This window comes from Calliopsis andreniformis, chromosome 6, assembly GCF_051401765.1.
Source record: "Calliopsis andreniformis isolate RMS-2024a chromosome 6, iyCalAndr_principal, whole genome shotgun sequence".
Classification (NCBI taxonomy): Eukaryota; Metazoa; Arthropoda; class Insecta; order Hymenoptera; family Andrenidae; genus Calliopsis; species Calliopsis andreniformis.
Genome location: NC_135067.1, coordinates 10,629,509 through 10,655,571, shown reverse-complemented (window position 1 = coordinate 10,655,571; position 26,063 = coordinate 10,629,509). Strand labels below are relative to the sequence as shown.

Sequence of the window (26,063 nt, the reverse complement as noted above, 5' to 3'; positions counted from 1 at the left end):
GTAAATAAATAAAAATTATCGCGGTGTTTGCAGTGGGAAAGGGCGTGAATGAAACGCAGCACGAAAAAAAAGTCAATTTCAAAAGTGTGCTTCCATTGTCCCGAAATGTCTGCGTAATTAAATTGTAGTATCTTCAACTGAAACGAGAAAGTGATTCTATTTGGAGAATCTAAATTGAAACATTCTTTTAGGGGTAATCTCGATTCTATTGGAGAGACGATAATTTATTATTTATTGATAATTTTGTTTCGTACTTCAAATTCGTTCTAATAATATTAATAGCATGTCTACTACGTATAACGATCAATTTAATTGTTTCGATCCCAATTATTGGTTCTCTGTCATCTACATGCGTCGGCTAATAAACAATATAGTGGATCCAATTAAAACTTGTTTGCTTTGATTATAATTCCCAGCAGTGTCTCCATTTCATGGACTTAATTGGAACGTATACATTAATACGGTTAAAGCAGAATTAAAGAAATAATGATTCTAATGAACTTCATTGTTCGCGCAATTTGGTTTCAATAATTCATTTACTTTGGATTTTAGTTACCCACGATCGCTTTTCATTTTTTTGCTTCAAAATCACTTTAAATACTCAGAGACTTTCTACAGAAACTTTATTATTTAGTGATAAAATCGTTTGGGGATAAAGCTATCTAGTAACAGAATCATGTAAAGATAAATTTCTATAGTTACACTTTAAGACTGATCACAATAAATCAATAGACTTTGCACATATGTTTCAAACATTTTAACTCCCCTAAATTTATTCAGAAACGACATGATGCATCATTCAAAATTCTAAGTAGCGAATTATTCTATAATTCAGAGAAATTTCAAAATGTTCCCATCGCCTCGAATTCCAATCCAAAGTAGTTACTTCGATTCTAATTAACTCTCGACGGAGCGTGATCAATTATCAAGCGAGCTAACAAATCACCAAGTTTCCAACTTTCGCTGCATTAAAATCGGATATTAAATCGATATCGCCAAACACACCCTTCAACCCTCACATACGTTGAAATCAATCCTGTGGCAGTGAATCGACGTATCCTGAATGCAACCCCGAACGCTCTAGCCACGATTCGACAGGCTCTCTGTATAGGTTCATACAGGTAGCTATCGATTACCCCGTAGCGTCGTTAACGAGGCGTCGCGATTCTAAGGTACCGAGATTACGTTACACTTAACCCTGTTCCTATATACCAGCCACTGTCGTCTAATAGAATAGACCTCATCGTACAGAACCTGGATTTCTTTGCTTCATGGCTCACTGAGCGAACATTGAGCACGTTATTCGATTAAGGAGAGGATTTAGGGTATTGGAACTAGATGTAAAACCTTGGTCGCTGCAGAAAGATGAGGCTGACAATGTGTGCAAGTATTGGTACAATCATTCACGTACACGTGCCTCTTTCCCTTGCCTCAATACATTTTACCTTATTTATTTTTGTGACTAAATAATTGTCCTTGTCTGGTGAAATAATAGAATACAGTAGAATCTTAATTGATTAACTTAAGATCGAATTCGGAGATAAAGTTCCCTTTTGACACTCAATTTTTTTAATTTCTTTAGACTGTCGCTGAAACATAGTTTGAGTTCTTCTAGCTGATCTAGTGTGATTTTAACATTAATTTAGGTAGGAATAATGGAGGGTAATGAAATAATTGTTGCAAGGGATGAGAGGAAGTAATATTCATTAAACGCTATTTAAATCAGTAAGAATATAGTAAATTTCGACAGAGAGCAAAGGATTACTTTTTATGCAATTTGCTGTAGCATCATTGAGTCATTAGAACGAGATTTTTCCAGGGCAGGTGAAGTGGAAAATAGCCTCCTATTTCCCAATTAATTTGTATCAACCGGGTACAAGGTGAACAGCATTACAAGTAACGAGATTATTATGCTTAACCGGCTGATTGGCCACTCGAAGTCATTTCTCCGACTGCCTGGATAAATGTTGTTTATTGGTTCAGCGAAAGAGCAAATGAGGAACTGCTACAGAATTCATTAACCCGTAAGTTGGAACGGTAATGTTGATTAAATAGTGGAGCAATTATGTATTTCAATCATTTATAAAAAAAAGTTCCACCTTCAGATTACTTTTTTTTTACTCATTAACCGTCGTAATATCTATGCAATACAAAACTAGTAACTGCACTTGACCCAAGGTGCACTTGACTAAAAGAATCTAAATATCCAAAATTTCAAATATTCTTAGCGACCATACGTCCCATTAATCCAATTAAATGATATACATACACGGAGCACGACCACCACTAGAAGATTCCAAACAAAGGATCATCAATATAAAACAATGCTTTCAATTCACCAATAAAGAGGGCAGTAAACACAAAATAACGTTAGCTACGAATAATTGTCGGCCGTTAAGCCGACGAAAATGAATTCCGCCGGTTGGACGTGAAGGATCGAGGACAAATTGGATCTCGTCGCTGCATAAACACCGATCAACCGTAACCTGGGTCCTTTTTAATCGATAAACAATTATTACGAGGCGTAAGCACCGATCGTTCGTCATTACTTCGGATTATCGGTAACCGTTAATTGACGCTCGGCAACGTCGTGTATCACGCATCCCGTTTCCGGTTCGAAATTGTCCAACGACGAACGTCAGGACGCGGAAACGATGAGAGGCAGCCGAAGGTTAATGGGGATGGAAAAACGCCGCTCGGAGGGTTAATAACGTCCGCTCGGGAATAAAATGGAAACACCGACGCGAGCGATTGACGGAGTATTTTCGATATTGGGCAATTAGAAGCTATTATTCGTCCGTTAACAGTCATAGCGACATTCGACAAGTAATCAAATGTTTGGTGACGTAGAAAGGGGATGATATCAATCGACTCTGAACGATGCTCTGCTCCGTTTCGTGTCCTTTTTTTTTTTTGATGAAGGATCAGAGCGCGTTGGCGTTTATATGTCGGTTATTAAAAGGTGTTCGAAGATTGGTGGATGTGTCGAGAATAATTGTTGCAGAGAATAAATGGGAAATATGTAGACAGACATGATTGACAACTGCAAATAGAGATTTAAGATGAGAAGATTGAACTTGACTGAGCTGCTTATGGATGTTCTGTTACGTTTTTAAAATCACGATTTTTAATATATTGCTCGTTTATCAAATATTATGAAATTTGTAAGGTTCAAGAAGGATTAGGTGATAACCCTTCCTCGTTTAATAGTCTCTCTTTTTTAGTTTTCTTAATCCACTCAAAGCCAAAGATCAGAAATAGCAGATAAAAGAGGGAAGTGACCCCAGGTTGAATAAACGTGAAGAAAAGGTCAGCCAATAAAATCCACCGTCTGCGAGATTAGTGTAACAGAAAGGGGACATTGATAAATCAATTAAAAAGCGCGAAGGAAATGCTCGAGGTACCAACACTCGAGGGAAGTGGCTCACTGGCAATCTCGCTTGTCCCTGAATTCATTTGCCTGACCTCTTCTCATCACTTTTCGCCAGCGAATCAAAGAATCTTAATGGTAATGCCGTCGATTGGCCCATTTACCAGTTCTATCTCGGATTTCGCTAGGCGAAAGGACATCGCTGGTGCTCCACCTTCGTCCCTCTTCTTTTCCCTCTGTTTGCCTTCTCACCGTGGCGCATCCTCGAAAAGAGGGCCGTACTGATTGGAAGGCCAATCACGCGCTACTCTCCATTACATTAATTAAAACTTAACTCTCAACTTTACCCAGCTACCACCGCCTGTCTTATTCTCCTCCAACTTTATCCCAAGCGCAACCTCTTTCTCTCCCTCGCGCCCTTTCTCCCGCCCCACTTGCTCGTTTTGTCTCTGCGGCAGTTCCACGTCAGTGGTTGTCAACTTTCTTTTTCTCGTTTGCATATCAACGAGAACGTCAAGTCGCTGTTAGCGTTCCACGAAGGGGCGAGCGGTTGTTTGATCGAGTTCGAGGACGTCCAACATCCAGTCACCTTGATTTTTCAGGTTCTACCTCTGACGTGGTCTTTGACCTCTTTTTTCGCAACTACTCGTTTGAGATGGTGATAGTTCCCGAATTTAATGACTTTAATACTTTGGAATTTTCGAATTCGTGGAGATGTATTTTCTTCATTTAATTTTATAGTTATTTGGTATTTCAGTGTTTATACCTTTTGTGTTTATACCCACGCGTTATAAGCGGTTAACCCCCTCTCCACACGTGCCAAGGAGCGATAAGACGTTGATGCAGAGTATCAAGTTATTCAATACAATTTATGTGCATGGACCACGATACACGAGACGTGGAGAGTTGAACACTTTGTATCACCTGTGATACCAGCGATAGGACAAGCTGGCGTATATCACATATGATATACGGGACAGTGAATGTGTTAACTTTGGGAATACTATTCAGTAAAATTTCGGAATTTTCAGTTTCACAGCATTTCTTTAGAATCTGTGACTTTTACCTAAATATCGTGGTTTTCATAGTTTTAATTTATAAATAGAACCATCTACGCGTTTTTTTTATTGACCTACTTACAGTTGTCTAGGAATAATTAAATTATTAGACGGTCACCTAAAATTATATTACTTTATAATTTCCTGTTCTGCGCTGTCTCATGTCTTAAATTAGTTATCGATAATATCGTTCAGAATTTTGCAAAATTTCGGTCACAGTCGCGCAGCTAATAGAGCGTAATTATATAAAACACTCAAAGGATGAAACGAACGCTGTCATTTATTGGCCATTAAAACAAATTAACATTTAAATTTCACCGAAAGGAAATGTCAATTAAAAATAACTGAAATTAAATATGCTAAATATTTATTTAACACGGAATACCAGTAATATAAATGGTGTTAAAAGAGCATTTAACGCGTGAAGAGCTTGCAAATTTCAAAATAAATAGAATGATCGCTACTATGTTTAACATCAATAAAAGTCAATATGACAATCACTTTCATTGAAATTATCTATGTGCGCATCGTCAATACAGTTAATTTAATTTCAAGCAGAAGATTCACCAAAACCAAATGAATTTTTTAGGTCACATGATATCCATTTTGGCTCGGTCTTATCACTTTATCTAGTGAACCACCCCGTCGGTCGTTAGACAGTTATCTATTCCTTGGCAGAAAGCAACGATGATACCCAACAAAATAGAATTTTCGTAAAGCGTATAAGATGATCTCCTAACGTCTTACCATTCTTCTTCACTCGGATATTAAGGTCACTCCGGAATATAAGAATCTCACGGAAGAAAGATAAAACGAAACGGAATAAAGGATCCTTGCCTCGGGTGCATCTTATCGTTGATTGTACTACTGTCGAGGCTTTCACGCGTCAAAAGGGCAAATGAATGGAATCCCGATAATAAATAACTTACTCAACGTCTCGTTATTTTCTTAGAATACTAGAATTTTTCAAAATTAGCAGAACCATTTAATAAAACTGGTTGATAAATAAACATAATAATTGCAATTTATCCTTCTTATTAAAATGTAGGCGAATTTAGAAATTTATTTGAAACGATTTTTGTGGACCAGCAAAGTGTTAATTTTAAATAAAAAAAATATTTGTTAATGCAGCGACAAAGATCCTTTATGACCTTAAATAATATTCTGTTAATGAAATTTCTAAAGTATTTTTTAAGGCTCCTGAGGTATAGATAACTCTTTAAACGTTATTTCCATTTTACTTGTCCTCAAAGCTGCTTTTCCTTCATCACAGAGAATTTATTAAAGATGCTCTTTTAATAATATACGAAATTACTAATGCAATATGATTGAAAAACAATAAGTGTCATGTACTGAATGTTTCCTCTACCATGAAGGGAGAGAAATACGAATTTAAAAAATTAAATAAACCACTGTACTGAAATTGAAATTATTTGTTGATGACCCTACAGACAACGAGCGCATATGCAAAACGAATGGTAATCAATTCAATAATTTGTTCGTTGTCTGCAAATTTTATAAAAAATCGAACAACTCATTTAACAGTTGTCAAATATCAATATATCAAATATCAATAAGTCAAATATCAATAAATAATAAAAAGCAAAACTCAGCACATAATGGCATATCAACATGATTAATATCTCAGTAAATATTTAAACATTAAAAAATGAGAAATAATAATTAGTAGTATCGTAAACAATACTTTAACTTCTCAGGAAAAATATAAAATTTCTAATGTTATCCCTATTTTGGCTAATGTAAACTTTTTAGTGGCATTAGTTTTGTACTGCAACTGATTTTAAATAGGTATTTGAGCTTCTGTAGACTTACTACTTAGTCCATAAGCTGCTGACTTTAATAATAGATCGAAGACTTTTATGCATACTTGGTACTATATTTCTGCAATATTCAAATATTACAGAATATCACTATACCTGTTATTAAAGCTAGAGGCTTGCAAACCAAACAGTACTTCAGTTTGCATAAATCTCACATATTTATTAAATATTATCCGAGTTGTAAACTTCATTCTACTATTGTAAAAAAGTTTACACTAACTAAAATAATAATAAAATTACAAATTTTCTATTTCTTCATAGCAGGAAGTACCATTAGGCACAACACTACGTACTCAATTCTTTTTCTATAAATATTTTAACACTTTGGCGCTATTCCAATACGTAAGATACACCCATAACATAGTTTACACTACAAATCTCATCTCAAACGATTGTACAAAGTATACAAACATCGACTAAAACAACATCTGATATCACTTACTATAAATAAAAAAATATAGGTATACGTTTCCAATAATATCAAAACGTCCAAATATTTCCGCGCAGTATTCTATATGTACACAAATATTGAGTAAAATATTCGTGACAAAATGGCAATTCCGCGCTCAGTTTCTCTCTTCACCGTGTACCAGAAGAAGTAAAATCTACCTTTATCGCGACAAGAATTCCGCGAACCTCAATCCTAGACACATCCCCTAACCAGCCCCGCTAAAAATACACAATTCCGTGGGGCTTCAAAATGTCGACGGTTCTCCAGCGTCTAACATGGAGATTCCCGCGGCTGAGGGAGAAAACGGAATTTCCGAGCGGCGCGTTCTCATCGCGGGTCTCGGCTTTATCGCTGATCGCGACGGGCTCAGGGCGTGAGGACGCTTTAAGCTTCGTCGCGATAGCTGGTCGGACAAAAAGTAGCGACGTGCGTAGATACTGTCTCCTCGACGAGCGCTCTTTCTGGCGAAATTGGATCCCGACCGCGGCGTAAGTTGTGGATAACGAGTACTCGGATTTGGGAGATCGGCCGCGGGACGGGCAGGCGGAATCCACGCGGAATCGATACCACGTCGAAACGCGTATCCTCGCCGAGGGCGAGACCGTCTCTCGATCCCCACGGGAAGAATTCATTTCCTGCCGTGCCTGCCCCAAGCTTTTCGTGTCGAGAGATCGTCGACGAAACGAACTTGAATTCGACGCCGAGGGTTTGCAAATAGCGCCGCAGCAAGGAAACCCGAGGAAATTTCTATTGTTTCGAAGGACGGTAAAACGCTGGGATTATCGATTTACTGGAACAAGGAATATGATTTTAAGGGAGTTCTTAGTCGACTATGTAGGTCAGAAGATCCTTGCGATGAATATGAAATTGGTATGATACTACGTGAATTATAGTATTAATTATTCACTTTGTTTAGAGTTATTGTGGACAGTTCAATTTTAATATAATTGCAACATGAGATTAGGGTGTTCGATTGACTAGTGTTTAGCTACAATTGACTGGGTTCAATACAATTGACAGATATATTTTTATGTAAATCTCTCTTTTCATTAGCTACTACGAAAAAGAAAAATATGAGTTTAAGGTAGTTCTTTGCTAACTATGGTGGTCAAATGGGAACTCGTTACTCATTATGGTGAATATAAAATTGGTATAATACTATGTAAATTATAGGAATAATTTCTAACACTAGTCAGATTTATTGAAAACAGTTAAATTTTGATATAATGCTTCTAAAATGTAATACACTGTTTATCAATAATCAATTATAACTCTAACTATGGATTCTCTTGAAAGTAAGATTATCTTCAGCAGAATTATTCATGGGATAACCTAATAATATATATACAAAAGAAAAAATATAATAGAAAATCCCCTCAAATTTTCACGTCAAGAATTTCAGAACAATTGATCACGCAAATCTTAAAGATTAGCAATTTAATTCACGATCAATCTAATTTCATAGAAAGTTTGTATTACGCGAATATTGATAAATTTCCATTCCACGTAACAATGAGAAATTAGATCCGTTGACCTAAAGCAAACCGAAGCGTTTGTGCAATGAAAATGGGAAAGCATCGCTTTTGAAAATTTCACGCTGGCACATGCCCCGCTACGCCGCATGGAATTATTACTCGATTAAAAACGTCTCTCCTGCTCCTTGCAACGCTTTGTTGCAGCTCAATTCTCGAAATCCAATTAATTTTGTTTGAACGGTGCTTTTTCCAATTTAGAACCTGGTACCCCACTCCCCTTGACCAACCACGCCATTCGCGCGTTCGTTGTGCACCCTTTCGCGGGAGGTAAGATTAAACCATGGCCCAGTTCGTGGCACGGATATGCAGGGCGTTGCTACAGCAGCTGGACGAACTTCCTACTCTGCAGGATGAGTCTAAGTTCTGGATTTAGGGGCCATTTCTTCCTGAACAATTCCTTTCGGGGGGCAAAGTTTTCTCAAAATATTTAATAACATCAGAATGGACGGAAGAATGCGTAATTTAGAATTGGTTCAGGAACAAGAAAGGTGAGGCACTATTAAAGTGAGCTTCTAGTGAATTCTTTATGATTGCCTCGCTAATGGTATCGGTAATGAAAGTTCTAGGGTCTCTAGAGAATTCGAGATTTTTTAGCCGATGCTCTATAGACTTACCTAGCTATAACTTGCATTTGTGAAGATTATATTCAATTTGTGTAGCTGGTCTACGAAGAACAACGATAAAAAATATTATTAAAGTGAAGTACTAGTAAATTCTTCTCGATAACTTTGATAAGGGTACTCTAACTCTTGTTTTATAAATTCCTACTCGAAATTTCTCTTGGTGAAGATTGCATGTGAGTCCTATTTTTCTATCGTTGAAACACTTGTCAAGCATAAGAGTACACTTTTAGCAAGCAAATCCAAACCATTTAGTTTCACCTACTCGACAATATAGATCTACAAATTTCCATCGCTCTTAATGTTGTTAAAACGTCACTAGACGTCGTTAAACGGAAATCGATTATTCAACACACGAGTCAGTTTTTCTTTCCTACGAAAAAGTTCTTAATCCAAGTACCGCCGACGATCGCCTCTTTATCGATAGCACTGGTTCTCAGAGGGAAGCCTGTTAACTCTATACGTCGATACACGAGTGTAGGGTAATTTTTTAACGGTGCCTATTAAAACGCTCGATAAACGACAATTGATTGTCCCGGCGGGACATTGATTTCTCCTCTCTTCCTACATCTGTCTTCCTAGAAAAGCCAATAACGACCAGAAGAAAAATAGCCAGCCTGTGTTGTTTTTAACCTTTACAGTGAAGATGTTACATTCATCTTACTGAAGATAGATACTTCGTCTACGTCTTTTTAAAAAGCAAGTAATTGAACTTACAATATTGCTTCTATTCTCTCCAAGAATACATGAAATAATTCTGTGACTGAATTTACTTGGTATAGGCTCATCTCTGTCTCTTAGACTTCTATTATTTCTTTACAATTAGTTTTCATTCTCTCCAAAAGGTTAGCCTACCCATCAATAAATAAATAAATTTTCTTTTAGACTCACTTCTAATGAGATAAAAACAGATCATCATTGTAATGAATTAATTTCAAAAACATAAATTTTATATTGTAAAGATTTGTTTCTAATGAAGAGTCATGAGGCTATAATGATTTAGGACTTAAAAGTTAGTACTTGGAATATGTACCACTTACAAACATACGTATCTCTTCTAAAGAAATGTATTCAAGATTTTCACGTAAATTGCTCCTTTTTCAGCAGGTGTACTAAGAAAAATTTCACAGAACAAATTTTACAATATGTACAAAATTTGGAGGGAAGACCCTATATATCAAAGTAAGATAAAAATTAAGATTGATGATATTGCTTTCATGGCTTTGTTTGTGAAGTATCTATGTTTGAAACTGTAGTACGAGTGACGTTTGTCCGATACGAGGACTGATTCTACTAGCGTCGCGTGTTCGAAAAGTTATGTCCAACGACGGCAGTAGAATAAGTCCCTGCGTCAGGTACATGAAACATAGCGGAGAAAGTAGAATAAGGCCTCGAGTCACCCAGGTCAGACACCTATATTAGAGCAAGTATCAGTTTCAAACGAATTTTACGTACATTTAAAGTCAATTTTGAAGATTCGATGATTCAATAAAAAGGTTTCAAACGCGATTTTAAAAATATTGATAGCTATTCTTAACGCAGTTATACTAAATCGAACCAGAACATCAAGATTTCAAAGACTACATTACAGAATATTGAATATATTTTAACTGATATCTCCGAAACGAGAAGCTAAGAGCCAGCTTATATCTATAAGACAAGACTCTTCATTAACTTTAACGATACAACTCAAGCTCAGCGAAATCAACGAGGAAACCCCCATCGTAAATAATTACCGAATTAACTATTAAACTCAACAGCGTCTTAAATGAATTTCGAATGAATAATTATCCTTTTCAATATCCCAAAACTCGTTCCCTACCACAGCTCTGTCATACCTACTTACACTGTCACTCCCACAAAATTATGCTCCCACCTACCCCGCCTTTTCCCGAATCCACGTTACATCCGTCTTCTCATTTCAGAATCAAAGCGACTCGGCGCTCTCCCTCAGCCTCGCTCCTCGGCTCCTCGCGAAATTAAACCGCTGAAAAAACCGTTGAACGCTTTTCGCTCATCCCCCGAGGGCGGCCAACCCGAAATAACTCGAATTCCCTCATAGGGAGGCATTAACCTTCATCACAATACCATGACCGTGTAATGCGCAGCTCCCGACTCCAGGTATCCACGAATCCCATCGCGAAAATCGTCCTCGAACCTCAAAGCCACCCCCAGTCCAAACCGCCGACCGAACATCCCCCCTCCGCGGTGTTCACGTGAAACGTTTTATACACGTCACTCTGTCTGCGCAGTTGGCACGTCGGGCCCGAGGCGCTACGAGCAAGGGTGGGGCGGCGCCAAGGGGTAGGGGAGCAGTTAATTAATAAAAGCTTGAACGGGGGCGACTAAAGGGATGAAATAGAATGAATCAGACGCATCGTTTCATATCGCGGCTCGGGATGAACCGATATATCGACTTGCAATTCAAACGAGGACTCACGGGTCGTGAATGAGGAACTTGTCGTCTTTGGTATCGATGCACTGCCCTTTGCTGGTCATCATGGACCCGTTCACCGTCACCAGGTCCTCATTTCCCGATTGAAACCATCGGCCGTTCCACTCGCTGGGAAATTCGCAGCCTGCAACAAACACACGCAGACGCGCACACGTGAGCTCTCAGTCGAGGAATTTTTACATATTTTTTTAATCTGCCCGCTCGGGGTCGATAAATAAAGGCACGGCTATATAATCCGTCGATGGAGAATATTCAAAGCGAGGGTGGAGGGCGGGGATGGGGTTGGGTCGCTCGGTTCGCGTAAAGACCGCTCGATCAGGTCTTTTGTGGGGTAAGCGTAAAGTTTTGACGACAGTTGGGTGTTTCGTTATTCTCTCTCGCTTTCTCTTCCTCTCGCGCTCGTTTTTTTTTTTGCGCACAGTGACTGGACTGTATCGATGAAGCATTTTTTGCTGTTTTTGGGTGGAGGGATGGGATATGCCATTAGATTGTGGGGATGGTAGATGGCGGAGAAGTATGTGTTCACTCATTCCTTTGGAGTAATTTGTATAGACTAGATATAGGGTTGATTAAAAGTTTGGTATTGATTGATAGTTCTCGGGTAAGTTATACTGTATGGCAAAGTACTTTCGATTCGGTATTAACGCTGAAATGGCACGCTGTTTTTCCGAACTGCTGTATTGGGTCTTTTAGATTTAGCGTGACTTTTGCACATTTTGAATTGGTAAAAGCTTTTGTAAAAATTCGCTGAAACACTTTGAGATTTATAGTTTAACACCATAGAATTCAAATGCTAAAAAAATTGTAGAATACTTTTATTTACAATTGTTTTGCAGGACAGTAACAGAAATGAGTATTTTGCTAGGGTCATGAAAGACCCAAAGCATGTCGTTCCAGGGTTAATACTTTTTGTAATAAGTAATTACAGTGTTCTTCATTTTAACATAATGGAATAAATAAACAGAATCATTAATAGTAAAATTGTGTGTCTTTCTTTTGTCTTAGTTTAGAAAATGATTAAAAACTATTGATCATAAATGCAGAAATATGTGTAGAGTAACATCAATGATGAATTAATATTTTTATTAAAGTAGAAAGCAATAAAGATTCCTTGGGTAACTAAAACTACTGTGACCACATTACAATGATGTCTAACAATAGTGACTCATGTATTGCTTCGTTTTTGTATGTATAGTACTTAGTAAAAATCAACAATACAAGAATTACATATATATTAATTTTAAAGTATAAAATAATACCGAGGATTTAATAATACTTATGTAATTAATACTCAACAATGACTATCCATTCAGACTTCCAGCGTCTGTGACTCTTAGAGGAGCATGCTTCTATCTATCCAATAATGCCACACGCGATCACAGCCGTATCGCATGACTACAGAAGACTAATTCGCTCGGTCTAAATTTCTCTTGAGGGGAGCAATAAACCATTAGAATCCCAAGAATTCTAACCCATGTATAACATTCTCGCAGTCCTCAAGGGTCACATCAGCCTTGACGAAGTAAGATAAGTGCAAGCTTGTTAAGTCTATAAAACACGGAAGCCCTAGCAACATTCGTATTACCAATTCATTTAGTAGCACACATCTTATCCTAGATATCAAGAAAAGTGGGAAACAATCCTAGGCAGTATAGGGGTGGCCTATTATAGATAGTATCTAAACTTAATTGTGTTTTAAATTGAAATATCTCTTAAAATAGTGGCTTTTGTCATAAATGACTTAATATTTTGTTTGGATTAGTTTTAGTTTTTTAGCCAGAAAACGAAGTTGACCTTCATGTTCATATCTTTTCTAAAGACAATTCTGCCTATAAAAGAGTTGACATCAGATTATCCCCCCTTCGTCTGTCAAATATTTTCTATCACCAACAGCAATCGAGTCGTTCTGATGACCTACAATAATCAGTCACAAAAGTCTACATACACTATATTACAATGAAACTCGACTAATCCAAAAATTCTGATTTTAGTGAAAGTTTGTGTGCGTGTTTAGCATAATGGATTATTCAGCGAACATATCTTCTGTTGATGAGAAACTTCTTTGAGGGAGTGAAATCGACCCCCAAAGTTTCAGCATTATTTCAATTTTTTGAACACAGTTATATCTACAAATTTTTTTACAAAAGTGTGATAGGGGATAAAAACTTAAACATATATTACACGATAAATTTTGTTATATCTAGCACCATTGTAAAGTTATGCTTAAAAACAAATGAAAAAACACTAAAACTTAGTGATATTCTATTAAAAAAACTTGTGTCACATATACTCCATTATATTTTACAAACCCATAAACCTTCATTAAAGTCAGAATTCTCGAATAAGGTGAATTTCCTTATAACATATCTAGTATAAGCAGACATTAATGACTGACTGTATTTCACCTGCCCCAGCTCGCGTACCTCATCCCAAAAGTATCAAAACGGGCCACTCTCAAAAATCTCGCGTTCCATTTGTAAATCGCGTGGAAACGAGCTGTTCCGTTCAGCCAGCCACGCGTTCATCCATTTATCCAGGGGTAGGAGGGTTGGCTGGAGTGGAGCCTACCTTTCCTCCGAGTCGCAAATCATCTTAATGCACGCGAACCCCTGCGAAACGGGGGACCCGAAGCAATAATACTCCCCATCTGCACTACCTCGCAATAACCTCCCGAAGTAATCGTGGAAACAAAAATACAGAGGATTACGTTCCGTCGTGGCGCGTATCTCGGCCCCCGTCGCCAAGAAATCGCGCGAGACGAGATTCCGCAGGCTGCTGGGGATTCCGAAACGTCCGGACTTATTAAATGCAAAACGCTTCCAACAAACAATGCTTAATCGCGACGTCCTTTGCCTGTAATCCCCGACCGCTACAGGTAGAAACCTGGATGTTTCGTTGCGACTGAAGGGAAGAGGAAAGAGGGACGCTAGGTGGGGGTTGAATCGACGTTCCTCGGGACGTTCGTTCCTCGCTGTTCCTCCCTCCACCGGCTTGATAATCCGATCTCTCTAAGGAGATTCCCCATTTTTACAAGCTCGTTTCAGCCAGCACCGTCGAGGGCATTCAAAATATTCGCGGAATCCTGGATTTCTGTTGAGGCGACGGATGGTGCAGAGGGAAAACACGGTTTAACGAGAGCCAAGGGTGGAACCTCTGGCTCTAGGTACCTGGCGAATTCGTCGCGATTGTTCAAAAGTAAAAGCAACTTCTCCACGCCTGTGAAGGCGATTGCTGCTTGGTTTCCGCGCTCGGCGAAGCGTGCCATGCTTTCGCGGGCCATTATCGTCATTACTTTATAATGTCGCGACCCGACAGTGTATTTTCTTGAAAGCTTCCTGAGGATCGATCTGGAACTGTGGCTCTTGTTTCTTGAATGTAGTTTCGAATTCTACTACATCCTTTTTATTTTGAAGGAGGATCATTTTGGTTCCATGCGAAGTTCATGATGCTAGATGAAGCTTGAAGGCGAATATGTGTCGCCACTGTGTTTTTTATGTTATGAGTTTTTGGTCATATTCGGCTGCTTTTTGTTTTGCATTCTGAGAAATGAGGGGAGATGTTTGTCCACATTTGTGGGAAATGGTCTTCTCCAGGGAATTTCAAGCACGTTTTTGGATAATTGGAGAAGAAAGTTTGACACTAGCAATTCATTGGATTGCAGTGTTCACTCAGTGTAAGGTCATTGTTATCTCTATTAGATTTTGGATGTATCTAGAGCAGAATAGTTATAGCTTTTATGAAATTACAGTTGAATTGTTCATATGTATATGAGTTGACCTCAAAAATGTGTATCTTGCTATAACTCATGAATGGAGAACGGGAATAGGTCATGTAATAGAGATCAATATTTTAGTACGTTAAACGCCACAATGGAATTTCATTCAAATATTCAAATTCTCAATTTTATGAATATTCGAATATTTAAATATTCAAATATTCAAGTTCTGAGGATTCAAATGCATCAGGCCTATTTAAAAACTGTAGAATGTTCAAATTTTTGTATCTCAAATGATTACTACTCCTTTAAATAATTATAACTCTACTTCTAACTTAAAATTGCTTAAATTATTGATCATATGTTCTCAAAGGCGGATACGTCTAAAAATAACAGTAGTACCTGAGGACCTTTTTCCCTAGATGTCTAACATTACACGAACTCGTTATTTTCCCTATTAGAATGTTGTTTCCGCAGCCAGAACCAAATAATTCTCACCACTACCACAAAGAACTCCGCACAAATTGCTCCGAACATTATTTTCCATTTTGGAAACATTCCAAGAGACTCAACACAGACCTAACCCAAGCTGCCTCAAACCTAACTCAAACTTCCTAATTCGCACCTATTCCCAGCGAACTATTTCCCAAACCCCACAAAACTCCAACAATAAAACAGATCTCGTTAAAAGGTACTCCATCATCAATATTTCCTCCCCTAACCCCTCCCTTTTGTAAACGAGAATCCAGCTCGGTGAACGAGCCACATTTCACGAGATTCCGATCTGGATCTTACGCGACAAATACTCGGGGCCATCGAACCGATGCGGTGGCTCTGTTGGTTTCCACGCCACCATGCGGGACCCGTCGCTGTGTAGTACTACCTGCTCCTAGCGCTCGGTTACACTATCTGCCGGTGTAATATTCATTTCCTCCAGTAAAAGCCCTTTCAACAGCTCTTTCGTGCTCGGATATCGGAAAAACGAGGCATTTCCGTTGGTAAATGTCACGGAGATAGGCGGACGGCTGGTGACCACATATTACCAATCAATTTGCCTCTGTCGACACTGAGAGACGACGGGGCGAGTGTGTGCATGAAATTGACTGGGAAGGAGGCAGGAAAGGGGTGGACAGAGACGCGGTGTAGCGCGGGACGGAGGGGGGGTGTGCGTATGGAAAAGTGGCCGTTCCATCATATTTAACTCGGATAGCCAATCACCCTTGTCACTGCTCGAGTGATAGATTATTTTAATCAAGTTATTTCCGCCTGAAACCCAATCATTTTCCCGTGGACGTGGGCGGGAGGGATGCCGATAGGCGGCGGAGAATGTGTAGGGTTCAGGGGTATACATAAAAATCGAATTAACCGACGGCGAGTGGCGGGCTAAATGGAGCCTTAACCTGAAAATCGTCGCCGGGTGTCCGAGCTTTTTCAATAATTCCTGAGGCGGAGTGGAAATTGCTAATTCAGATTTTCGATAATCCATTTTTTAATGATCCTGACGAGGGATTGATTCGTCTGGCAGCGGTGGTCTCGAAACCGAGATATATTGCCGTTCCATTTTTGCTACTCTTAAATTGGCAGGGACTTGATTTACGTAAAAGCTGAGGGCTTGAGTAGTTTCGATAATTGAAGAAATTGTCAAAGCTGCGTGAATTCATTTAAGAAAAAATATATTTGTCCCTATCAGTCTAAAATAGGCTATAATGCACTTATTTATTCAGGTTTTTAGATTGCATTCTAAGACTATGTTTACACTGAGGCAATATCGAGGAACATTTTATTGTTTTTTGTTGCTAATCGCGTGTAAAGACGGTACATAATTGTATTATATAGCATGTACTGTAGACCCACCTTAACTAAAGAACTATGCATTCTCGGTCATATATGTATTTGAACTGTTCATTAGCCTCGTATTTAGAACCTAAGCTCCAAATGTATCCTCCGTTTTTCTTATCTTTTTATAAATACAAGAAGCAACAAAATGTCCCTCGTTGTCGCTTCAGTATAGACACAGCTTAAGACCCTGCAAATTAGAAATTTAATTTCCCTACAAGTCAAATTAAACAGTTAATAATACGCCTGACACAAATAACGAAAACCACAAAGATTTGATCCCAACGAAAGCCCAAAAATATTCAGTTCTTCCACCGTGAAAAATACGTCTGCGTCTCTGCTGTAGGACCTTCTCCTTTTATACGTTTACCCGTCCCTCTATCAGCTGTCCAGCCCCAGGCGAGGTCCTCTTAATCTGCTTTTATTTCCCCAGAATCGTTTCCCAACAGTGCAATTCTTACGGTCGGGATCATGACACGTGTAAGGACATTAGGCGGGCAGTGCGTGCTCCGCAGTTTTTAGAGTCAGCCTCGGGTCGTAGCTAAACACACCGAGTATGTCCTGTAATTGCGGGCCCCAGCGGCCTCGTAAAACCGTAGACAGTACATGCGATTCATTCCACGTCATTTTCGAGGGGGAGTTTCGCGTGAGGATATTCCAGGAAGGCGTTGCTCGCAAGTTAGTAATCTTCGGCACGTGATGTGATCGTTCGTCGCCCGGAAATTAGACCCATTACTTCGAGCATGGAATGACAGTTGTGCCCCTAATTAGCGGTACTCGCCTCGAGCGGCGATCGCTCCCTTTTAATCTACAACCAGCTCGCCTCTGCCCACTCTGCTCCGCATTTGACCGTACAAAAGACCTGAATAAAATATCTGATAAATTTCCAGCGATCTATCTCTCGATGTTGCGACGAAAAACAAGAGAGGACACCGAGACCAGGTGCGAGGAAACTCGTGAAAACGTAAATGAAAAGTAGCTCCCATCGGCGTAGGGCACCATGCACGAGCAACTGCGTTATTAAAACGGAAGGTATTACTTTCCCTCGGACGGCAGGAGGAATTATCCTTACCTTCGGTCCCTCTGTTCGCGCAGTGTCCTTTTAAGCTACAAAACGGCGCGAGGGTGACTGCGGTGCAGGCGGTTCGGGGGAACAGTAGTTAATTAGTAATTATATCAGCGGTAGCCGAGGAAAAAGCGAAGCTAGCTGCGCGGAACGCCAGTCTGCCCTGTGCAGCGTCGAAACTCTCTTCCCACCCTCGATAACTTTGCTTTCTGACCTAACTCCAATTTCTGCTAATTATATCGTGGCTACCTTCTTCCCGAGCCGAACCCCAACTCCTGCCCCATCGCCGTCGACCCCCCTTTTTTCACTTTTCTCGCTGGGAGCGTCGAACGTGCGCGCGTGGAGAATATCATACGTCGGAACGACGGAGACATCGAGGGCGAGAGTGGTTCGAATTACCTTGGGAAATGGTGATTCTCTTTGTTTTTTTCGGGATTCCTCGCCGTGGGCTAAGTATGGCCCGCTTATCGCTGGCTGGAGTAGAAAATAATTAGGGTTGAAGGGGACATCGTCGAGGGTTGGAGAAGAGCTTCTTGCAGCTCTAAGGGGTTCGTTCTGGATTACTTTTTAGGTATTATTTCTTTCATCTGGGAACGAGTATTATTTGTTGCTCGTTGATCTTTTGCAATAAGTCTGATGGTTTTGCTTGAGCAGATGGATTGAAAATTTTAGCGTAATTTTGACTGAGTTACTGTGGAGAGATTCTGAGGTGTAATAATTACGTTTTAATGGGTCTTTGTAGGCTTCTGGAACTCGTCAAACTGAATACGTCGATGCCCTAGTTTTGGACTATATTGGACAATAGTTTGCGAGATATTAATAATTATATTTGCTCCGGGCGTCTTGCCTTCTTGAGAAATTCATAAGTTTGTGAATTTATTAGTATTTGATTAGGGAAACTTGTATATTTTAGTGTGTACACGATTACTTGTATATTTAAAAATATTAATTTGGTAACATGAATAGTAATAAACTTATAATAAATTTATAGTTATAGATTGGCCACATCACCCAGGATTTCAGTTCATGGAAATCAAATATTGATCGACCATCAAGGTGACGTCGATCTACCGAGAGCGCATTTTGGCAAGTAGGTCGATCGAATTCGAACATTGTCATGAGCATCTCTGCAAGATGATTGACACGTTCACCTTTGATACGGTCGGTCAACCGATCGAATTCAGATATGACCCCTTAATTCCTACATATCTGTATCCGACGTTGTCACTCATATTATTCCCCACTTTCCATCTCTGCACGCGCCTCGCTGGTTCGTCTTCCACGTGAATTCCAAATACGTGCGCTCGTACACGCACGCGGGACTCACAATTAGCTAATGATCTCGCTCCATTCATCACGCTCGAAAACTCCCATTTCGAGATCTCGGGGAGACTTTTTCGCGCATACAGGAATTGGCTCGTCCCTTTTTCCCCTCTTCTTTTTCTCCTTTCTTGATAAAACATGGTGGAATGTAGGCCGCGGGTGAAGCTGTCTTTGTGACTTCCATGATAGAATGTTTTGCTTCTGAATGTGTTTTTTATGGAGTGATATTTTAATTTTTATGTCCCTTTGTTACGTGATCAAATGTTTTTTTAGTTGTAAGCGAAAAGGCCAACGAGTATAAATATTCTCTTCACATTGGGTCAAAAAATAGTGTCCCTTTTTATATTTTTTCAGTTGTGTTGATATAACTAGAAAAATGGCTAAAATGTTTCCGTTGTATCTAGTGTAACGAGCAAATTTTTTCCTGTCAGTGATTTTGTTACTTCTATGTAAACTACAGTTACTGTTTGCAAATTATACTATTTCACAGTTAATTCTTGGTTCTAGATATTAACTTCATTGATCAATAAATTTTTTACTGTGGGTTCTGAATATATTTTTCAAACTTTTGTGTGGAAATATGTGCGAGAAAATGTACAAACTTGAATATTAAAATACTAGAATAGGTATTTGAATATCTAGGAAACTTTAATAGGTGCAAGAATATTAGCAAACAGAAATACAGACGAATGTGAAAACTTTATCACTTGAGTATTACAAAATTTGTATACTTAAATCGTGGAATGCTTGAACACTTGAATGTTACACTATTTGAGTATTTGAATATTTGCATATTCGAATATTTAGAATTTACAATATTTGAATATTTGAAAATCTGAATAAATATTTATATGTTTTAATAAACGAATATAAGAAGATTTACCTAGTTAAACAATTGTGTAGTAGAATATTTACTGATAAAATCCACAAATTTGGCGACAACAAGAAAAATTCTAGTCATTCTACGAACCTGTTTTTTTAAATCTCGTAGTAAATTGTAGGATCCGTAAAAAATTTGGAATTCCATGAAAATAGATCGTACAATTAGTAACCTTGGAGCTCCCCGCCCAGTGAACAGCAACGAAATCGCTGGCGACGAGAACACGCGACAGAGGACAATCTCCCGATAGAACGGAACACGAACGGTCTAATGTTTTATTCCGCATCATCGTCCTCTCTTTCTCCCTTCGCAGCCCCGTGATTCTTTCGGCATTGCAATGCAAAAGAGCCACGGCATGCATGCATCAACGCAATATTCTTTTTCATCGGGGCGAACCAGACGGCCCGAGGCACAAAAGAGTACGCCGAGCTGAAAAACGTTCGCGCTCCGTTTGAAAACGCCGCCGCCACAAAGTAGATATTTAATTAAATAGAAGAAACGACCGCTCTCTCCTCTAATGAAACGTTCACCCACCGTGCGCCACGGGCGAATGGTTACTGAAAGTCTTTGTCGGACGTTCTGCGTCGATTATGAAACACGCGATAAGATAATGCGAGTAATTATGTCCTCCATGACTATTGCGTGTTTGCTACAGTGGAAGAGTCGTCGACTTAATTATTACATGCTTCAACAATGTCGTTCGGTAAAGAAAGAGAAACGATCGCTGTATTGTACTTTTAGTTGATATATGTCTGACGATACTCGAGGGTATACTACTTGGAGAGTGGCTGGTCACATACGAGGTTATACTACTTACAGCGTGTCTGACTATATTCGGGATTATAGTACGTGATTTTTGACTTATGTGAAGTGATTCTTTTCCTACTTTTTAATGTACATTTGATTATAAAATATCCCAGATAGCACACGACGTCTTGAAGATGTCTACTTTATTGATATTTTATACCTGAAAGTATTAAGACGTAATTTGGACGTCTCAGAAATATCAAACAGCGTACATCTTAAAGACACACTACATGGATGTCTTAAAGACTTACGCTTTTGGACATCTTAAAAATGTCTATTTTTTGTCTGAACCTCTTATAGACATAATTTGGACGTCTTTAGGGGGTCTTATGAATGTGTTTTCAGACGTCCTAAAGACACACTGATTTGTAACATCGAACGCTTCAGAGACATCTTTTGTACTTTATAGGATTCTACTGGATGTCTTTAACATGTTTTTAAGACGCCTCTGTGCTATATGGGATGTGATGCTTTAAAAATCTAAAAATTAATTAACACTTTAACTAATTCAATGTGTGACAGAGGAACGCAACTCCGACTTTATGTTTCATTACGAGCACTGCATTTAACCCCAGAACGACACCCTGAGGTCACCAGTGACCCCATAAAATTAAAAAATTGAAGACCTATTTACCATTAAATTCGCTGTAACTTAAAAACTTCAATTTTTCCCTGTAAACAGCATTCAGACAACGCAAGTACATTTTCTCAGGATGCTCAAAGAGGTTGCTAAAAGAATTTTTTGAAAATAAATATTATTTCAAGTTTTAGGATTTTTCGAGCCACTTAAGATAGAAATAGAAAGATAAATAGAAAGGTGTCGTCCTAAGGTTAAGTTCAATTATATTTATAAGTTCAATTATACTTATGATTAATAGGATCGAAATAATATCCCTAGCAGGAATCTCCAGCTCCCTGATTTGGCTCGTGCCGCAGCGAGAAGCTGTTTTATCTGTACACACGTTCGAATGGGTAAGTAGGATTGTGGCAAAGCCAGATCTCCCCATTCTCGTGCATCCCCCGAAAAAAGTCGACAAGCAACGGCTCCAATAAAACGCATCTCGCGGCGGAATACAGGCTTCGATGCAACTGCATGATCGATCCTTCAAAATGAGTACTGGTGTAAGTCTACCCTGCGTCTCGGGCTCGCCCAGGAAAAACCATTTTCCGCTCGCGAAGATCTCGTATCGACTCGCGAGCGCAAGCCCGGCCGCATTATAAATTGAGATAGAGAAACGTATACACGTGAATAACCAATGCTGAAAGCTGTTGCGAGGAGGGTGGATTCAACGCTCTCGAAAGCGATTGTGCAACTTTTCCTTCGTTTCCCCCGTCTTCTTCCTCCCCGTCTCTTTGCACCCCCTCCCGCCCCGACCATCCCGCCCGTGGTAGACGTCCTTCCCTCGTTCCTTTTCCTGATTTCTACGCCACCGATCCGATTCGTTTCGTCGGAAATTAAATACACAAACAGACCCGACTCCTCCTGCTCGTACGTATTGCCTGCAGAAACCACACCCACCTACTTGTTGAGGAAGAGTTAACGTGGAAACGTTTATTTCGCGTCGGAAGGAGGTCTCAACGTCACTGCGTGGCTGACGTGAGCATAAATCTGCTGGCCACTTCGGGCGAAGAACACTACTAATTATGTTTCCTCAACTGTTTGCTTTTATATTCTGATACGAAACGTTGCTTATAACAAATAGAAGTACATTTACTAAACTGATTTACAGCTGGAATTAAAAAATCACGCTTTTTGAGTTGCGTAACTTTTGAAGTACACGTGGAAAATATGGATTTTGATTGAAGCACGTTATTCTATTTTCAAATTTTCTACTTTTTGTGATTACGCCAAAAGTTTCACAGAAAAATTGTCATTATTTCCTTTCGTCTAAATCGATAAGGAATGTCCTAGAAACCCCTGTTTTCGAAAAAACTAAAAACTCGAAGGCGTCTTCTACCCCAGCTCCTTCAATTCGAATCGAAAGAGGTTAATTTCGCGGGGATCGCTCTCAAAGGAATTGAAAATTCAGAAGGAACGACGTTTCCCCTGTGCATAACCCTTAATTTTGTGGAGGGCAGTGTTCAGAAAATTGGGAATTCGAAGGTACGTCATTCTTCTCTCGGTTCACTTCTTTTCTGGTTTAATACGAACTAGAGAAAGATTAATTCCGCGAGACTCAATAAGAAACCAGAAATTCCAAGGGACATTTTCTTCTCGATTAACCCCTTACCTGTTTATATCCAGATGAGAGCTAATTTTACGAGGACTTTGCAGAAAGACGAAGAAATCGAAGGGTTTCCCTATCCAGATCAAATCGAAACGTCTTCCATAGCAGCATATTAAATGTAAGGCAATCATCCAATTAAATTGTCGTCAACAAATAATTAAACGAATTGTATCTACCAAATTTCCTCACTATTATATCACTTTACTGCTAATTAAACTGTACTCGTTGTGGGAGAAAGGTACGATAACAAACCTTTGATAAACAATATTCCAATGCTACCGAGCAGTTCATTAAACCAGTTGATTAGTATGGATACAGAGAAATTTATCGAAGTCGCGTCCGAATGGGGCAGCGTGCACTTTCGTTCACCGAAGAATGAGAGTAACTAATTATATTCCCCCTCCTATCGATCGTGTCACGTACTCCTATACCCTTTCGGGAATCGAAAGAGAGATGTACCCCTCATCCCTCCATCCACACACACACACACACATAAACACGTACACGCACGAATCTGCAGTATTAATAAGGCTCTAGGCGATTTTCGTTCCACTGTCCGCCATACCGCGCCGTCGAAATTTTTTCCTCCTACCTGGTCGGCAGTCTATCGACGATGCCTAACCCCCACCCCCGAAAGGATACGGTGTATTGTAAAGAAGGGTGAGGCATTTTCAATATCTGCTGTATTTCCGCCACCGTCGTTTCCAACCCTCTGGATATCTAGCAGAAGTAACATTGTACGCACCCCCGTCACTACATTTTAATATTTCAGGATTCGATGATACCCTCACCCCCTACACTCCCCTTTACAGCCAACGCAGATATGGCCAACTCGTAGACCGCGATCGGCTCGCGGATCGGATTCTAAATGCATTTTAATAGGATTAATTGGTCCCCTCTAATGGAAGTGGCTTTTAGAATTCGGAAAAATGGGGATACATGGTTAAAAGTCATTTCTGGGGGAATGGTAATCCTTGAAAAAGGATTATTCCCTTGCTTTCGGGAGCTCTACTCTTTCTATTGAGTGTGAATTGTATTTAATGATACGAAGAGTATGGTGGTAAAAAATTCTATATGAAATTAGAGTAAAAACTACTGCGAGAACCCATTCAGGCAACTATATTTTAAACTTGTACTACTTGAAATGGGAGAAATCTTGTATATAATTATAAAGTAGTAAATATTTAAAATGCGTTCAATCTTAAGTATTACGTATGTACACTCGGCTCAGACGTATCTGGCTACATCAATACTATCTATCTCTTTTCGACACTGGAGCCATTGAACAAGAGGGAGAGAGATAGAAAATGTCGATGCGACCAGAATCGTTTGAGTTGGCCATATAGTAAATAAAAGTAAACTAGTTGTAAATAAAAAAAAAGAATTCTAGATTATCAATTATCAACTTTAATTAGACACTGGCTTCAAGTAGAAGAGCTGAAGAGCCCATATCAATTTTTAGAGTCCAAACAATTGAATTATCAGAATTTTACAGGGATCTAACTCCCAAATCCCGAAGGTGGCACTAAGCAAGGTTTGAAATGATTTACCTCGCAGGCCACAAAAGAACAGATTAAACGTCCCTTTCCCTTTCTCTTTATCTCTTTAGCCCCTTTCTCCAGCGCCTCAAAACGCTGGCCCGACACCGCGGGCAATTTGCACAGATCATTAATTTCGACTTTCCCCAGGAGTTTCCCCACCGAAACTTCATCGACGTGCAAAGTATTAATTTCAGATACGGAAAGTTCGTGGCTCCCAGGCGATCCAGAAAATTGAAATTCTGATACCATGCCCAGATAAAAACGGAAATCCACGCGATGGAAAATCTTTCGCCCTTTCCAGGGCGCGATTCGAAAATGGGATCGTGTAATTTCCAAACGAGAGAACGCTGTGACGATGCACGGCGGCACCCGCTGTAACACGATAATCGCATTCGGTCGTTAATTCGCCGGCGATTTTGGAAATTTCACTGTCCCCCGTTTCGACGTGAACGGTTGCGATACGAATCACAATGGATCGTATCAAAGGGAATTATCAAAGCAACCGGACCACTCGTGTGGTCGGCAAGGCGAAATTAATTCCCCATTACTCGACTTTATTTACGGAGACGTGAAGATGGCGAATCATCGATTCGAGGCGCGATGAGTATGTAGAGTCATGCGTTTAGTTTGATTCGCGTATAATGAGTTGTGATACTACTGTACAACGTGCTAATTGTGAGTGTAATTCTGTTACACTCTGCTAAGCTAGAAGATTGATATCGAAACAGTAATTAACGAAAAGGAGGATTTTCTCACTGAAGAACCAAATTTAAATATGTTTAAATATTTGGAGGTATGTAATTTTTTAACTCCATTCAGATGAGAAAAAATGCAATTATCTCTTAATGCATCTATTATAAACTTTTAATCGATAGAAATTGTGAATATACAGAATATTAGTACCTGAAATATAATAGAATAGTGTGGTGGAAATAATTTTGGAAAATTAGTAGCGTAAATTGAATATAAAAGATTTACTGATTCTTAATGCGAATATATTATAGTTACTCAAGTTTTGATTTTAAGTAAAAAGTTAAAAAAAAGAGGAAAATACTTATTAAGTGGACTTTTTAGTAGACTTTATAGTTTGAAATTTTAGAATGTTGGTACGAAAAAATTTAACAGCTTGTGAAATTTTTCACTCAAAAAAGCTACATGGTTGCTCCTTTACTAAATCATAAGCGTTAAACTGATCAAGATGGATAGTCTTTGAACGATGAAAAAGGATCCTCGTTTCATTCTTGCTGACCTAATTAGTCCACTAAAAGTACACGCTACCCCTCATTAGCATAATTAATGCTAATTAATGCATATGATGGGAACATAGAAATAAAAAA

At 39.1% G+C, this 26,063-nt stretch overlaps 1 protein-coding gene across 1 annotated transcript in view; it reads right to left on the bottom strand.

Annotated features, from left to right (window-relative positions):
• The window catches only part of LOC143180532 (uncharacterized), a 309,043-nt gene that overhangs the window by 84,803 nt on the left and 198,177 nt on the right, over positions 1-26,063 (bottom strand). The window contains exon 6 of the mRNA XM_076380323.1: positions 11,316-11,454. Coding sequence (XP_076236438.1) covers positions 11,316-11,454 — 139 coding nt within the window. The remainder of the gene's footprint in view (positions 1-11,315; positions 11,455-26,063) is intronic.